Raw genomic sequence first — 18839 nt, 5'->3', positions numbered from 1 at the left:
AATTTGCATGTTCTCCTGGTACCAGCGTAGGTTTCCCCCAGGTCCTGCAGGTCCCCCACTACATAAAATATGCACAATGAGAGGCTTTGAAGTGGGACATTCCTGGTTAAATGAAAATAATGAAAATACAAAGGCATCGTTGTGCTCTGTCCCTGACTGAGGTGTCCTGAACTCTTCCCAACTCTTCTTTCTTTCTTTCTTTCTTTCTTTCTTTCTTTCTTTCTTTCTTTCTTTCTTTCTTTCTTTCTTTCTTTCTTTCTTTCTCTCTCTCTTCTTTCTTTCTTTCTTTCTTTCTTGTGCTGAATGTCATATATGCCCCACAACATCAAGATACAATTGAGAAAATGCCAATAATAAGCCCCCCATGCATCCCTAACAATGAAAAAGCCTTGAAACTGTGGCTCTGCATTGACCACAAAATTTGTGTGTGTCAAAACAATGGAGAGAAAATCATGTGGAGAAAACCACTGCTGAAAACACACCTTGTGGACCGGCTGTCATTGAGGAGCGTTGCCCCGTGCTCTCCTTCCCCACAGGCCCAGGGTCATGAGTGCTCAGAGTGAATAGACCACCACTGCCGTCCAAATGGCCCCATCTCAGTGTGCTGTGTTTATCTCATGGTGACCTAGAACAGCAGTTAAAGAGGCGTTAGTAATGTGCCCAATGCACCGCCAGCCAAGAGCCGGACAACTCTTCCAGGCACCATTCTATCACAGGCAAGTGCGCTTTAGCTCTACAAATGAAGAGCTCATTTGTGTAAAGAGGCTTTTAATGACAAGAGGCTATAAGAATAACAAGTCTCTCGTTCTTAATCAAATCCACCCAGCTTTAATTTCACAAGTGTCACCTGTAGAGTGCAGTAACCAAAATCACACCGGAAGTGGAGGACAAATGGATAAATGAACATGAGTTTATTTTATTTTTTTTGGTGAGGAAATGTACTTTCATACCCTGCTTCTAGTTTTCCTTCTAAAAGCTGTTTATTCTCACTGCTTCTCTTCTCGCTGATAATTAGCTCAATGACTCCCTCCACCCCCTCCCCGGCTCGCTACTGTATAACGCCATCCTCTTCTGCCGGCTTTTTAAAGTGGGACACACATTTCCATACGGACGCCGCTGACGCTCTTCCAAGCCCGCGCTGTTGTCACGCCGGTACAGTCTGGCTGCCGTGGAATAATGAAAAATTGAACGGAAAGAAGTCTTCTCCTCTTCGCGAGTGATGAAAATTTTATGGGACAGTATGCAAGCCTGGCATTCCTCTGTGTAGCTGCGATGTTTCAGCCTTGGCAGCGGTGGAGGGATGGGGGGGATAGGAAACGTGTGGCGGATGAAAATGCAATGATTTGCTTTGGGATGATGGTGCAAAAGCGGCGCCCTGGTGCAAACGTGTGACTCTGCAGCTGCTTTGTGTGTTCGCTGAATGATTCTGGTGCTGCACAAATACTGAAGACAGACAGCAGGCAAGAAACCCAAAAGCAGCAGTTATTATAATCGTATACTGTCTTATGAAGAGGACAAAAAAACATAGATCTCTAAAGATATTATGTATTGGCTATCAGTCGTCCAGTCGTTCAAGGTTCCACGCTAAACACCCCCTGGACACGCACTTAGCTAATAATGTACACAAATGAATCAAAGCGACAATCAAATCAACGTTTGAGAACTTAAAAAGGGGGGAAAATAAGAAGAAATGCAATTGCAACCTTTTGAACATATCTGCCAAGTTCAGTGGAGATCTAGGTCAAATAAGTGTTCTTTTACGGTGCCACTTGGCTACTTTGACCTGCCTTTGAGCTGTGTCCAAAACATTCATAATTGAAAATTGAAAAAATTGCACCCAGTAATGTATTTTAATGACAGTGCGTACAAATATTTTCTATTTTCTATGTACCTCATGATTCAACAGGTTGGGGATTGACTGGGTTTTAAAGGCGCTGTGAGACGCTGGAGGGGAAAATGTTGATTGAACATTGAAACGTTAATATCCAGGAAGTGACTAAAACATCAGCATATTTTACCTTTTTTTTCACTTATTCAAAAACAGAAGAAAGCCAAAAAAAAAAAGGCGAATCGAATCAGGACAAAACAGGTTCTAAAGTAGACTTACATTTGATTAAATATGTCTGAACAGGCTGCAAACCACGTCTAACAAAAAATAATAATATTGGATCTATAATTGCAGACGACCAGGATGACTACCCTTTGACTGACGTAAATAACGGCACACTTTCTTTTTTTTTTTTTTACCACTAATCCAAAAAACAATTAATAAATGAGCAAGTCTTATGGTTGTGGATAAACATGGCGGCGTCCATGAATGTTGAATGAAGATCTCAGTCTTGTGTACACTGACCTGGTTTCCTTTACGCGTCTGTCTGCCCACATGACCGACCTTCCCCTCTCCCCGAGACAATCGCTCCGATATCACATTGCATTACTGTATTTACTGCCCACGTCTCCAGGCAGCACTTGAACACAGAGAGACGACTAAAAGAGACGGCACACTCTGGGCTACAGTAAATGAGGCCGGGGAACAAAGCTCTGCAAAATAGAAGAAATGTAGAAAATAACTTCACTTTTTACACTCAAAATATAATTAAAAGCGACTTGATAATATATGCACGAACTTGTTAATAACATTTCTATGCAAAAAGTGAAAAAGTCAATATCTTTTTGATTCACTTTCACACTGCAGTACCATTGGTGGTCCTTGGCCTTATTCAGATGGTACTCAGGCTCATTTGCTAATTAAATTAGACTTAATTCATTTTAGTTAGAGCTATTAGAGACCCTGATTTGATCTTGACCTAGTGGTTTTGGGCAGATCAAATATTTCTTGTATGCGTAGTTTTAGATATACTTAATACAAATCAATGCAAAAATCGTAATTGAGGAAGAAAAAAAAGAATAATAAAATGTGTGGTGAAATATATGAAGTGAATACAAATAATTCAGTAACAGTACAATTATAATAATCATCATAATCATCATGAAAATGTCCAATGTTTTTAGTCAGACTGCATTTTTGCTTTTACTTCTTGAAAACTACCACTTTGATAAACAGTAAAACACTCTCCTTTTTCTAAATCACCACATTGTCCACATCTCCCAAAGAGATACAGCTTTTAAATATTCATAAGCCCTTGTTTTCCTTTGTTTCCTAAAAGTCTTTCTCAAAACAATGGATTGTTGTGTTCTAACTTTCTCTGAGATTTTCACCGCAAATCTGTGATAGTCGCTTGGAACTGCAAACGGCCTATTGGGAGCTGAGGATCGTATCGTCTTTAGCCCGAGCACTACAAGAAAGCGAGCGTGTCTTATTTTTCTCCTCTCACACTAATCCACTCCAGAGAGACGGCGGTTGATGCCGTGATCCTCCCAGCTTTTAGCATCGATCGGTGGGATTTAGGTGAAGAAGTTGGGGGAGAAGACACTGCCTGTGGAGTTCACATTGGGATAGTGGAAATTTCGGTTTGATTTATGCTAAAATTATGTGTACGGTCTTTGTTTACATGTGGATTTTTGCGAGCTCCAGGGATGTCTCTGAATAACTTCTAAAAGATTGACGGCTTTGTTGAAGATTTTGGGGGATTTTTTTGTGCGCGAATGAACCGGAGGCAAGATGACCCGGGGGAGGTTGTGTCACGCTAGGTACACCAGCAAGGGAGTGGATTTCTTTATTTATTAATTTTTTGGGGAGGAGGGTGGGAATTTGGTTAGGGAAATCAATAATGCATGGACTCAAAGGGATGCTGAACAAAGGTGCTGTGTGTGTTTCTTGGAGATATTGACACTGTTGCATGCAAATATAGTTTTTTTTTCTTTCTGTACCGTAGCATTCCAGGAGTCAATACATTTCAATATTTGATGCAAGACACTATTCAGACTGAAATAAGGCATTATACAAGAACAAAAGCAATTGTTTTAAAGTGCATAACATAGATTTGAATACCCATTTCTCTCAAACAATAACTGCCACTTGACTGGTGTAAAACTATTATTACATAATTGTCCACAAAAAACAAAAGACTAATTTGAAAACCATGAAATAGTTCACATGTGCCTTAATGTTCGTATTTCATGTATTGAAACCTAAAACTAGGCCTGACATGAAAGAATGGAGGGATTTTTTAAGCATTGATGGCAATGTACAGTGTTTGTATGGAGTATTCTCACTACATTGTTTTCGAGTAATTACTGTGATATTTTAAATTTGTCACTACTCTATTGAAAACATTGTTCTATTGATTCATTTTCTAGCTTTAAAAACTATTAATATACCTTTTAAAAGCTCTCAAACTACCACCACAGCTTCCTCCCCACACCTGAACAGATCTACTTTCTTTATAGCCCATTAGCCGGCTCTTACATCGATCGTGAGGAGATTTATTGCTGAATTTTAAAAAGAAGGGGAGGAAAAAAAAAAAGGTGATTTTCTCTCCTCACCACGTGCAGCGCCGCTGGATCTAAAGCCCCATTTGTGCCGCTAAGAGCCTGTTCAGTCCTGAGTGTCGGGAAGGGGCCTCTCCAGCTCCACTCCTGTCCAAAAGGCTGATTTGTACCACATCTAAAAGGTCCCCAAAGAGCGGCCCGGCGAGGTGAAAGTCATTTTTAACTCTCGCCTCGCTGCAGGTATTTCCTCCACAAGCTGGGACAGAATCACTGTTTGTTTTGTCTTCGCTTCTGAGGATATTACTCACCCGAACGTGGCTCTGTTACGGGTAGTTCTCGGCAGGGATTGGTGGGTGCGCTCGCGGTACTTGGCAAGCAGCCAGAGGCCAGTCATAACATACAAAAGGGAAATAAGAAGACATGCTTTGGCTTTCAAGACCCTGATTTTCTCTAATAGTTAATTTTTTTGGGTGTGCACTGTGCATCTAATAACAAAGCCTTTTTTACAAGTTATGAATTTAGTATTTTTTCAATGCTTTGCTCTAAATGCTTTTGTATCTAATTCAGTTCTTGTGTTAAAATGTGGAATGCAGCCTTTCCCATTAGTGAAGGAGACTACAGTGACATCCCACAGTATATTATGGCCCCCATGGTTATTAAAATAAAACATGTGTAATTAGCAAACTTATGAACAAGCAAATATACCTGACTGCCTCTCTCTCGCTCTGCCCCCACAGCCCAATGACCCGGTGACAAACATCTGCCAGGCTGCGGACAAGCAGCTCTTCACCCTGGTGGAGTGGGCCAAAAGGATCCCTCACTTCTCTGAGCTGCCTCTGGACGACCAGGTCATCCTCCTACGAGCAGGTCTGTGCATCAAGCTCCATTGCATCAATCCATTACAAAAGACCTCGACAAACATGTTCTGGAATACATGCATTAGTCCAGCAGTTTATACTTCTATCTATAATCGAGTGATAATGCTCTTGGGTATGTTAAAATGTGCACAGTGAACTGAATATTGATTCACACACACAAAACTCCCCTGTTGAATACTGTATGAGTAGGTCTGATTAAATGCACAATATGTTCTCAGTGAAAATCATATTTGAACTCATAATTCACCAGTTGCTAGGAAACAAATGGACTGCACATATTTACCACAATAAGAATGGAAACAGACTCGTGTTCGTTATCTGCGGACAGAAAGTGCGCTGCTGCTGACGTATGAAGCGTGCTTGTGCAACAACAAAAAATGCCTAAATGTAAAATCCAAGGTTAGTATTTCTGAACATACATTTCAGTGTATGCTTGAAGTTCGATTTGTATAGGCCCATGTAATAAAAGTGGAGGCTTCACATGAGTTTATCCTATTAAAAATATCAAGAAAAAGCATCCTTGTAACATAGCCTGAGTGTATCAAATATGAAGAGCAGCATGTGTTTATTAAAGAACATGTATGTATGTGTTCAGTAACTAAAGAAGTAGCTTATGATGTGATGAGAGTATTAGTCTTTATCCGAGACTGCCAACGTCAGCGGCCAAGTCACGTCACCACGGTGAACAACAGAGTTGATTATTTGCATCGTACTGTAAAAACTTTCTAAAAATAAATAACACTTTCTTGAAAAACAAAAAGTATATTTGCTGCTAAATTTGAGTATGAAAATAACAAAATATGCATGTGGGAAAAAGTATTTTGGCAGTTAAATTGAGAAACGCTTCATTGCACACAATCAATCTCAAATTGTGATTATTTTTTTTCTCATTTGATTTTCAAAAAAATATATATTATTATTATTATTGTTATTATTGCATTGCAGTCGCTAATAACACCGTCAGCCAATTGTGGTCACATTTTGGCAGCATGGAGACGATACAGTCATGATGAAAACACTGAATAAGTGGCCATTAATTGATACTATTATTTCAAATCAACAATAGAACTTTGAACCTTTAACATAATTTCGCACTTTGAAATCAACTAGCTTTTTTATTCATTAGCAATCATTTTTTCTCTTCATATTCACAGTAGGGCTATATATAGTATTGATTCATATCTATCTATGTTTTTATATAGAAAGATGTTACATACACACTAACCACAGGACTAGATTACACCGTATGGCACTCCTTTGACATTGTACCTTACACATTTTAAAATGATAAAACAATCTTAAAATGCATGCTCCACACGCAACAACGGCTCAAAAATACAAATAAACAAGAGGAAGTCTAGCCACTTAATGAAATGGCCTCACCTCGGAGTTACAGAGGTGTAACAGAGTCAAAGGTTAAATTCTTCCATCAATGGAAACTAGCAGAAGTTATGACGCACATCTGTGCAGGAGTTTCTCTTAGAACAGAGGTCTGGGGTTCTCTGGATGATGAGAACTGTTATAAATAAACTGCTATGTTGCCAAAAGGTAAAGGATAATGTGATAGAGTGTCTCCTCTGCCCTACATAAGAGACTTGCAGCCATAAATGATGCTAGACCACTTCAGAGGACGTATGCACAGCGCCAGATTTCATAGGAGTGAGAAGATGTTACTGCAAAACTAGGACTGAATCTGCACTACCTTGCACTTGGGCTTGCTCTCTGGGAGCTTCGAGCAGTTGCCTGCCTTCCTTAATGGCTGCGCCTCTGCTCAAAGTAATGTTTAGCACAATGTTTTTTGGGCTCATGGAGAAGAAAGCAGCTAACAGCTAACTGTTAGCGCCACTCCAAAAACACCCATTTCAAACCTAGAATGAACAACATGTTGCTACGCTAACATTGCAATCAGCAAGCTCTTTTGAGTTCTCTCGACACATTGCCCTTGTTGCTTTGCCTGTCACTCCAAATTACTCGGAAATGTTCCTGCAGGAACAATAAAACGCCATTACACACCCAAGCCGTTTAGCTTTTAGCATCATTCCTTATCCTTTGCACGTAGCATGATAGAGAGATTATGGAGAGAGAGAGAGATAGAGGCGTGATTCCAAAGTCGGTTTTCTATAAATAACCACTTTAGTTCTGCTGTATCACTGAGAAAAGCTCTTCCATGGCTGCGTTCGACTCTGGGGAGAAGGGAGGAGGTGTTGCCAGGCAGAACAGTTAAAGGAGCCCTGTCACTCAGAGAAAAAAAAAGAAAAGAAAGAAGAATATGTCTTATATATCTCGCGGTGTCACAACCCCGCTTTGGCACGTCACATTTGCCGACTTCATTGTGATGGCAGGCGCGGTTCATCCCTTTTTAAACGCTTGTCTCCTTAGAAAGCACCTCGTATTAGTCAATATGCCGCAGCGTAGTGGTTCCATTGGTATTCCCCCCACTTTTTGTCAACTTGAGTTTGTTGGAAAGCTTTGCATGTGTGTGCTTTTTGTGCTTTATTTACCTCTTTTGCCGTTGTTTGGTTGCAGGCTGGAACGAGCTGCTGATCGCGTCGTTCTCGCACCGTTCGATAGCGGTGAAAGACGGGATCCTCCTGGCGACCGGGCTGCACGTGCATCGCAACAGCGCTCACAGTGCCGGCGTGGGAGCCATCTTTGACAGGTCAAACAAAGACACACGATTTAGCCCCGTGACGGCATTTTACTATATACGAGCAGAGACGAGGTTAAAGTGGGTTCAACAAGAGGGAAGAGGCAAATTAATACGTTTTTATTCATTAGACACCAGTTCTCAACCATCTGCAAGGGAAAATCAGCACGGTTTACAATTGACATCTTATCTTAGGGAATATATGTTGAGACTCGGCGTTGCCTGAATGAGATTGCAGAGCTTCAAGATTTAAGAAAGTGTGTACATTTTGACCATTGTTTCAGATTTCAGGGCTTTGTTCTCCGGTCATGGTAGACTGCAGGTGTATAGGAACAGTATCTTCACAACAATAGTGGCCTTATGTCTAATTCGGGATAAAGAATGTTCAGTCGCACTTAACTTAACACATTGAGGCTGCGCTCTTTTGGGATTTAGCTGTGCCAACAATCTAGACCATTTTCATGACATTTGTAGCACCACAGCGTATTCTATGTTATAGCTATGGACATGTGGCTATGGCTCGTTTGAAAGGTGAGACTCTAAGCTCTCCATAGGTGAAAACAGTTCACTTCTACTTGTCTTGGTTCCTGAGAAAAACAAACAGAGGCTAGTTTTGATCAAAATCACAGATTTTTTTTCTAGAAACGGAGGAAATGCATCTTTTATGAAACTCTCTCCTTTCTGATTTACTCCTCTCTCCTCTGCTCTCCTCTACGGACACTATCGTTATGGGAAGAGGCAAATGTCTAAATATTTCAAGTTCATTTTCAACAACAACAGCGCTTTTTATGGCGTGTGCATTTAAACAGCCTGGTTCTCGGGTTGAAGACTTAATCAGGATGTTTCTCAGCCGTCCATGGATCAATTTTAACCATTTAAAACTCAGAGAAACGTAACGATCTCAACGGTTTCTATGGGAGGTCGCTCTGCTTTGTCAAACATGCTCCAGAGAGCGAGAGAGAAGTGTCGGGTTTACAGCTGTTCGCTACGCAACATCACACCCCCACGGACTAAAAAAAAGAAAGAAAAGAAACGTAATAATACACATGAAATGTCCAGATCATGACTTTTCACAAGTTTTTGATCATCATCTGTTTCAGTTCTGTTAATCATAGAGCTACCAAAAATCACACATAAGGTGTTTTAGAGTGTCTAGCTTCATAATTACAACATTTAAAAACTGCAAAAACGAGTTTTTCAGTTTTTGGCACTCAATGTGTTAAGAGCACAAGAATTTTGATTTTTGCGGACAACTCCTCGCCAACTTCAGCCACAGCAAAAGACATCTCAGCAAACATTACTACACCAACTATATCTTTTTTATCTTTTACATTCAAATGAACAGAGCTATTAGCTCTAAAAGCACAGCTCCCTTATCCCCCCCCTGTTTTCTATTAAACTGTAACCTTGCTGCCCTATAGGAGTAAATTGAATTACAACGAGCTAAAGAACTGCAGTTGCCTTTACTACTTGGTGGCGGTGGGATGACCGGGGTGAGCAAGGGGTGAGGAGTTCGGGTGACACCCATACAACGTGATGTCACAGTCCTGGGTTGGGTTACAGCATGTGTTTTACTCTGCGGCTTTCCTTTTGCTTCTAAATAAAGTTTGTAGGCTCATAAAGTTTTTTTTCTTCTTTTTCTTTTTTTTATCCACTGGCCCAGAACATTTTAGTGTAAATAGAAGGGATGGGGAACGGCGGTTGAAGCTTATTAAACGCTCTAGTCTGGATTCGGGTAATTAAAAATGCAGAGTGTGTCAGCAGTAAAAGCGTGCCTGTGGTTTCATGGGAAAGTGGCCTGGCGTTTTGTTAGACATCTCGGTTCTCGTATATGTGTTTTTTTTTGCTTGTTTGTCAGTGTATAATTGGATTTTCTGTAATAAAAACATGCATCGTTAATACTGAGGTCATATTTGAATTAATTGGGTTAAGGAGATTGTCCAGAGAATGTGTGAAGAGGATGTTATTCATTGACCTTATTATCTTACTGTTCACTCGTACTTGCCCTGGGGCTGACTGGCAGAAAAGTGTCGGCCATTGCAGGCCTACACTGTGCTACACATCTGCATATCAACTCCCTACATGGTCAGCTCCGGGCTCACCCCTGAAATACATCCTTTGTAAACTCCACTATCCTTATGGTTAGGCCAAAGGTAAGGTTATAGTTTGTAAAACTGACTTTTTATTTTGGGGCAAAAAAATATTTCAATCCACTTTTTGGGAGAAGATAGAAATGCAACAAAAAAAATGAGTATAGTCATCAGCTCATCCCTATCGCCAACATTGCAACAAACTGAAAAAGCACATGAATACATACAACAAACTTATGTAAACTCTGATATGCTTCTTGCCATATTCATGCACATTCACATATTTATTTTATCAGGTTATTCCAGTTTAAACCTGTCGTAAAGTGATAATTACCTGTGAATCACCTGCCCGACCCCCCTGTCTACTTCAGACCCGGATTTCATTGGACAGAAACATGTCATGCAACATTATAAAAAAACAAATCAAAAATAAAAAATATTCCCTGCCTGGCACTGGGCATAGGCAACCAAGGCGTTTGTGCACTATCTACTAGAGAGGGTGCCATATTGCACATCTGATTTATTTTACAAGTATTTTGCTACGTTAATAACTAATAGATTCACACACAGTAAAAATAAGGATCATTCTTTTTTTCAGTTAAATAATGGTATTTTACTACTAGAAGTACAAGTTTTGAGTCTGGTAATGCCATCTGCTCCACCAACACTGCTAATACAGTGAGGTGGGGGCTTCACCATCCTACCTCATCATCTCAATTTAAGGTCATTACAAAAAGTAAAATTTTGGATGACGATGGCTCAGTGGTCAGTGCTTTAATCCACAGATTCAAAGGCAATGTGATCCAAGCTCTGACCAGTGCATACGTTGTATCCTTGGGGCGAGTCACTTCATCCTCCGTGTGTATCTGACTGTGGTATGTGAGTGACAGACACTAGTCCATTAGTCTAACCCCTGGGCTACGCTGCCTATAGCTTATCCCACCTAATGAGGAGAGTAATATTGCCTGAAAAGGTGAAGCCACTCTATAGGACTAATACTGTACATGCTGCTAGTTATAGAATAATGATTTGACCTTTTGGTTTTATCTTTCTTGCAGAGTGCTTACGGAGCTGGTGTCCAAGATGCGGGACATGCAGATGGACAAGACAGAACTGGGCTGCCTGCGAGCCATCGTGCTTTTCAACCCAGGTAACCGAGACGACTCGGCTGCCTTCACCGCGGCACTGTGAGGCGCATGGAAATTAGAGGTGTCAAAGAATCCAGAGAAGCACCCTCCGCTTTGAACTTGACTTTGAACAGATTTGTATAAAGCAGGGAGAATACTGTGACGTGAAGATCATATAGATGCTTCCATAAAGGGGGGAATGCAGAGGCCAACTTTTCAGAGTTCGGTTTGATGCATTTTCCAGTGATTTGAATCCACATGCCTGTGTGAACAGTTCACAATGTCTGCTAATTGATGCTTTCTTAACAGCACAGTAATAGCATGGTAATGTACAAATGTACAATGAACAGGTAGCACGCTACAACTGTACAAAAAGAAAATACTTTTGAATAACATTAATTCTGACATTACTCAAAGATAGTGCATTTCAGTGTAATCTAAAAATAATTGCACACTTGGGGGGTCATTTACTAAGCATTTTAACACTTACAAACACAGTAGAGCAGGGGTGTCAAACATACGGCCTGCGGGCCTGATCCGGCCCTTCAGATGATTTAATCTGTTCCCTGCCATGTAGAGCATAAATTCCAGAATATGTAAAAAAAGTACGTCTCTAGCCCATCCCTGTGCAAAGTTATGAATTTTTAAAGAATAATTAAAGAGTTCCACACGTGTCCAGCAGAGGGAACTGACATAATAAGAGCTCAGGATATGAACAACACATTATATAGCCACGTGGTAAAAGGACAGTCTGCTCCAGGGCGGCTGTGGCTTCAATGACAGCTTACCACCACCGAGTGTGGAGTGAATGAATAATGACTATGTAGTACTTTGAGGAACTTGTGACACCGGCTTGTAAAGTGCAATACAAGTGTAAGCCGTTGTTATTAATGAAGCTACAGTCAAGTTGGGGCTTTGACCAAATCACAGCTTATTATTATTCATTTATTGGAAAAAAAATCTCTATTATATGTGGCCCGCGACCCAAAATGAGTGTGGCACCCCTGCAGTAGAGTGTACGAAAATGGAGCAAAAAGCAGTGGATATTTGCGTTGGTATTTATACACATTGCCTGCAACATTGTTTCCCATGGCTCTACCTCTACATTGAACTGCAGTTCACAGCCGCTGTCCATTGAAAAGGCTCCACGAGTCCGTCCCACGTCCTTTTAAAGGCTTTAATCTTCACGAAGTCTGCGGTGCACAACGGCATCGACGTATTAAGGAGGCATGACACATATGTTCACTGTTACGCTCGTCCCCGGGCGTCTCCAAAGTGCGAGCCTGTGCACGCGTGTATTCCTACTGGATCGATATTCTCTGCTTTTGAGGAGTCCATAATAAAAGACAATAAAAAAGATAATAAAAGACCTCATAATCTTGGGACAAACATTCTGCGGCGCCGATAACTGTTTCCTCCTATAGCTAGTTTAAGTCCCAGATATGACCGTGGCCTGTGCGTACACAGTTCATGCTCCTTGGACCAGCATGCTGAGACCTCTGCATCAGCCCATGGAGAGCTCAGAGAGAGCTCTTTTTTTCCAGCAACAACATGTGCACTCACATGATTAAATAAGGCATCAGGCAGTATCTATCTATAGGCTATTTTTAAGCCAAGATGATTGGTTTGCTATAATAATAATTTGCTTTTTTAATTCAAATGATAATTATTGATTGTGGACATCTGCACAGCAGTAGCAGTTTTGCACAGACTGTGCTCGCGCAGTTAAGTCATTAGGCATTAAGGCACTAATAATAGCACAGTTTCTAATAGTAAATCCGGTGCCCACTCGCTAATTTTAAACACTACTCGCAATTTAGCTTTAGGATTAGTAAATGACCCGCTTGGTCTTTGTTAAACTTTTTTTTTTTAAGCCCTCAGATCTAAGTCCTGTTGCATCTCAGGAGACAAGGAGTTCCACAGTTTAGTAGTTTCACACTGGCATATAGACTGGCCAACATGCTTTGACATTTGGATATGCATAATTGCTTAAAGTACTCTTAAACCTGAGCTGACAGATGGTGATGACATGGAAGTCGGCCTGCAAAGTGCAGTGTATCTTGTTATCCATATCTATTTGCCAAATTGTGCATATATAATAGTGTAGATCCCTTCCTTAAAAGAACACACGTCAAAAGTATGAGCATAATTTAAAGCAAGTTTGGACATCAGTGCTTTACTGTGACAGACGCTGATGAGATCAGTGCATCCATTTGTGGGCCTTGTTGTTTGCTCAGGGCATCATAAAAAAAAAATGTTTTTGTGAGAGGCTTTATTTGAATTGTTATGTAATGCTTGGAACTGGGCCGCTAAAGTTATTATTTTGGTTGTTTATGCTTTCGTGCCCAATTCCAAATCACAACGATGAAATAATGTGGCTCATTGCCAAGACTGCTCAAGTTCACAGCGGCATCACACAGGCTTACCCATTTTATATGAACAATTGTGGGGCACTGGGTTCATGGGAGGAGCTCAAGGCTGTGCCCTTCAAACTGCATGAAATATAACCCATAGAAAGCAAACTGATGCTAGAAGTGCAGATGAATTGATGTAGTATAATGAGCATAACTTAAAGCCACAACATTTCCCAGTAAATAAAATTGAAATAGAAGCATTTATTATATGATCAATAATTTCATCATTGGAAAAATACCTCAAATGTACAACAAACATGTGGGTTTGCTGTGAGTAGCTCACCTTTACTAAGACATGACTCACTTTACTGGAAGTGGCTACGTCTCAGGCTGGTCTCCATGGAGATGTTGACTAAAGTCAGTAGAGATTTAAACAGGGTATAGGTTCTCATCCAAATCCATTCTTTGATTATCCATGGCAGTGAAAGCATTTTTCTGTGTTGAGCTGGTCAATAGGAGCATGTTTTGCACTGATGGAGTGTGCCGCTAAGCAAAGTAATTTGTAATTGTTTTAAAATACATTTCTGTGGACAACATTGTCAAATTGAATTGTCTCTCTAATAAAATAAAAAATACTGTACCTCTCTACAGATCATGTTCATCATACCTGCAGTCCTAACTGTCCTCCACATTGTTAAATCCCAGGATACGTTTTTGTCCTTATTTCAAATTCAAATGTTTTAAGCCTCAATTATGCATGATATGTCCACTTTAAAAGACTTGGATATAGCGTGTTCATGCTTTTCAGTTGTTAAATATTGAAAGGATTGTTCTCTGGTAAAGGGTTGCACCATTCTGAAAATATGTACACAATATGTAATAAAACCTAATCCTTAAGACCTGTATGTTTTGAATAGTCTAACCAGAGAACAAGGACATCGACCTCATCAAATGAGCTGAACTTCAGCCCAAACCCAACAAGTGCAGATGACCTTATGGTTTGCAGACACTTTTAGTACGTGAAGAGGGTCATCTGAGTCCACCCCGGCTTTGCTCACCCCCACACGCCCCTGCTGACCCTCTCCGTTCTTTGCACCCCGACTTCATTAGAGGAGCACTAGACCATTTTCATTCATTCCCATTCTAGGATCCGTCTCTCAAAAGGCCCATAGTTCTCTCTTTCCCACACAGTGCCGTCCCGCTACGGCCGCTCTCCAACAACACTGTGCACTAATTGCTCTACGCTTTGTTCATCCATGGACGTCGACCAGTGCGTGTTTGTGCACATACAATCAAAACGTCTTTTTTTTTGGAGGGGGGGACTAAATTAGGAGAGGCTTAATTGGGCTAACCCAGAATGATTGTCTTGTATAGGGTTTAAAACTCAACTTGTAAGCCACTGCTGTGAGGAAATGTGTTTTTGTATTGATGATGAAAGAAATTTGTGTTGTGTTGGCAGATTCCAAAGGTCTGTCGAACCCGAGCGAAGTGGAAGCTCTGAGAGAGAAGGTCTATGCTGCGCTGGAGGCCTACTGTAAACACAAGTATCCAGAGCAGCCCGGCAGGTGGGTTGGCATTTTCTGCAAAAGTAATTGCAAAGTGAAGCAGTACTTCATATTTTAAGATTGTGTCCATATTTTATTTTATTCTTGCTCTCCAGCCAAATGTTAATGTTGATTTAGAACAAGTCTGTGCTGGTTGTAAATGCTTCCTTTAAAGCAGTACTAAGTAACTTGTCTACCTCAAACGGGCTAGATGCAAGTTGGCCATTTTATACTCACTACTGCCACCCCAGGTCATACGTGTAACTGCACCTTCTATATTAAGCTCGTAACACCTTTTTGAGTGACAGTGTAGGATTTTTAGAGGCAGTTGTGGTGAACAGGTCTGAGCTCATACACACCTTAGGACATTGCTGGAACATGTAGGGGGAGGAAAATACATAATTTTAACGTTGTTAAACTCCGTATTGTCCCTTTAATAAATCCTTTCCGTAATCCCTCTGGGGGTAATACAGGTGTGATGATTGGGGGTCTTTCATCTCCCCCCCGGTGTCTCTGACAAGAAAACCACAATTGTAGCACCAATACACACTAATGGAATCACGAAGAAGAAGCTAACAGGCTAACGGGCAACAATAACTGTGGGCTAGCACCACTTAAACAGTATTTACAGCCAAGTTTGAGTGAAAAAAATGATCTCCATTGTGTAATTGGATGTACAATATCCCTCTCTCCCTTTGTTTTATCTGTCAGCCTCGTATTTACTCTCACAGACAATTAATGAGTAAAAAACTGCAACATGCTACGACACCTGCAGTGGCGCTTATGGCCTCTAGGGGCATGAGTTACTTAGTACTGCTTTAAGTTGTATATGCAATGTTGTTATACATTGTGTGTGGATAATGTGTTCTGCTGCCTCCTGGCCAGGTCACTCTTGTAAAAGAGAGTGTAAATGCCATCGAGTGTTTAACGTAGTTCAAAAAAGGTCAAATTAAATCATCAAGAGTGTTTCAATCTGTGCCATCAATGCTGCACCAATCACTCACTTATACACATTCACCTCAAACTTAAGGCAAGGTGGGTAACGTGTCTAGCTCAAGGACACATCAACAGTGTGCAGTCGTGACTCAAACCACAGAAATAAAAAGGAGAAGCAGCGTTTGATCCTATCGTATGCGGACAGTTAGAAAGTAGGCTAGTCCAGGAGACTTGTAAGCCTGCTCAATGCATTTCCAACAGCCTTTAGCCTTAGCTTTCAATCATCACAAATCATGAATGACCCAGATGTTTTCAGCTGTTGTCAACCCATCGACCACATTCAGGTGTGGTCAAAGAAATCATTAATGAATGTACAAACCTGAGAGTTTACTTTTAGTACTAATTAGAGTATAAAAGTGTCCTCTGAGCTAAATGCTATCTCCAAAGTTTTTGCCACTAAACATCATCTTATTAGATGCTAATGATAAAGAAATGGAAATTCTATAAATGCCATGAAAAGGACCAAACATACCTTCCAATAAGTTTGTACGTCTTCCTATTTATTTGTATCGGGATTGAACGTTCAATCTATGAGTCAGATACTAAATATTCAAAATGTATAATTCAATTCAAATGTATTCCATCATCAACCCTTGAACCCTTGAGAACTCCAAAATGAGTGCAAAACAACAACTAACCCGCTCTTCTTATCTTTTGCGATGCTGGGACAGGTTCGCCAAGCTGTTGCTACGGTTACCCGCCCTGCGCTCCATCGGCCTCAAGTGTCTGGAACATCTCTTCTTCTTCAAGCTGATCGGGGACACGCCCATCGACACTTTCCTCATGGAGATGCTAGAGGCCCCTCACCAGATGACATAATTCCCGTCCAACACAAAACTTTGACCCTAATGCTTTGGACCAGAGCCAATCCTTTTGAAAAGCCTTCATCGTGGGGACGTATGACAATTTTGGATGGATATTCCTTTCTTGTTTGTTTGTTTTTTTTGCTTCTTACTCTTCGCAGTGAAATCATCTTATGTCAATGCTTCAATTTTGTACAAAATTATAAATAAGAAAATCTATATACGCAGGAAATATGGCGTAAAACAGTGAGACTGACTGAACTTTGAGCCATCATAGGAACTGCTTATTCGTACAAATATACTTGCAGGTTGTTTTCTTCGGCGGTGATGTCACTATTTTTGTGATCCGGACAATCGTAGACTGTCTTTCAAAAATAGTAATTAGTACAAAATGAAAACTTTTCAGCTGAGAAACCTTCTTTCAGGATAAACAAAATACTTTGAGAAGGGAGGGGGGGGAAAAAACTAAAGGTCTTGTTCCGGACAGTCTTGCACTAGCTGTTTTCAAAGCTTTTTTCACTCAATCGGAAGGTGTGTTTTCACCGGACTGCAAGTGCGCAAAAAAGAAAAATCAAGGAAAAAAAAAAATCTCAGGTTTTTTTGCCCCAGTTTCAATAACAACCATGTCTTACTGGAATAGCACTGTGCAACAGCGGAGACACACGCCGTGTTCAGGTCCAAACTGCGTGGACTCAAGGCTTTTTGTGACTGACGGGAAGTTTGGAGAAGCTTGTACAATCTGAAATTAGACGTAGCTTTACGACAGAAACCTACCAGCACGCGCAGGAGCGACGACTTTTCAAACATTTTTCTCAAGAAATACGAGGGTTTCCAAAGCGAGGTTGCACATATCGTAATTGAAAATAGTTGATTTGTTCGCTCTGGTAGAAGACTATTATGGCAACATGCACGGCTTTAATCGGGATATCTTGCCAGTGTTCACCTCATTTGAACAATTTAACACAAAATAAGGCAAATATGTAAAGTTGTCATATTTATGTTTGTCATGGAAGTGTATTAAGTATCTCTGATGAAAATGTGACCCCCGACATATGCCTAAAGATCTATCAAAAACAAACAAGAACAAAGAAACATTAACATTATCTCTATTACACAATTTATTATGACATTCCATATTTTAAACTCCATAAACTTATGGATGCTCTTTTTACGTTGCCCAGTCTGTGATTTAAAGCTTGTCACCTGCAGTTTTAGTGTATTAACATTGTGCAAACTACACATTGCTGTGCTACTGTATGTTCATAAAACTGCAGTTGCTTTTATGAAAGTCGAAGTCCAAAAATAGAGCGATTATTCATGTTCTGGCTGTGGCATATTGAAAATGAGAATAGCAGTGCTTGTAAATGAACGTGGATGGTGACAAAAAAAGGTGACTTGCATATAAGTTTAGGGTGAAAAATCCCTTCAATTCTGACGATAATCCTCATATTGTGGGATCTGAAATCAGTTTTACTCGTGGACGTCTCTGCAGCCATATACGTTTGTTCTCACTCAGAGCAGGCTATTTGCAAGTACAGTGTGCAACCAAGCTTGAGGAAAGACTCCACCCTTTCTTTACTGTGTTTGCGACGTTGTGTTGTTTTTCATCGGCCTCTGTCGTTCCGCATTGTCGTTCAACCTGCACACACCATTGACCTCTCTTTACATGACGCCTCCACCTCATACCTGTACAGTGACCGAATACAGTATTGATTATTTGAATGCACAATTACCTCTGTTTCTAACTTACCGTGCAATGCAATGGAGAGTCATCTGCGGCAACCACCAACACTGCTCGGCCCCCCCCAAAAAAAAAAAAAAAAAAAAAAAAGTCTCCGGCTGGATTTGATCAATTCTGAATGGGGCTCACGGTCCTACTCTACGTATTTATTAGGCCACGGATGCATCACTAGGCTCTGTGCGCAGATTAGCTAACTTCCTGTAAACCAGATTAGGCTGACAACTGCTTCCTGTCCACACCAACGAAAATTAAACATAAAACAAGATT

General features: G+C 40.6%; 1 protein-coding gene across 4 annotated transcripts in view; it reads left to right on the top strand.

The window, feature by feature from the left end:
* Positions 1 to 17618, top strand: part of rxraa (retinoid X receptor, alpha a) — a 184021-nt gene extending 166403 nt beyond the window's left edge. For all 4 annotated transcript variants that reach the window (XM_079582616.1, XM_079582615.1, XM_079582614.1 and 1 more), the window contains exons 7-11: positions 5130 to 5259; positions 7797 to 7929; positions 11066 to 11157; positions 14948 to 15053; positions 16700 to 17618. In XM_079582616.1, the coding sequence (XP_079438742.1) occupies positions 5130 to 5259; positions 7797 to 7929; positions 11066 to 11157; positions 14948 to 15053; positions 16700 to 16847 (609 nt within the window). In that variant the 3' untranslated portion in view covers positions 16848 to 17618. The remainder of the gene's footprint in view (positions 1 to 5129; positions 5260 to 7796; positions 7930 to 11065; positions 11158 to 14947; positions 15054 to 16699) is intronic.
* The last annotated feature ends 1221 nt before the right edge of the window (positions 17619 to 18839 follow it).

This window comes from Gobius niger, assembly GCF_951799975.1.
Source record: "Gobius niger genome assembly, chromosome: 2".
Taxonomy (NCBI): domain Eukaryota; kingdom Metazoa; phylum Chordata; class Actinopteri; order Gobiiformes; family Gobiidae; genus Gobius; species Gobius niger.
Note: the sequence above shows the minus strand (reverse complement) of the source record. Positions and strands in the feature narration are given on the sequence as shown.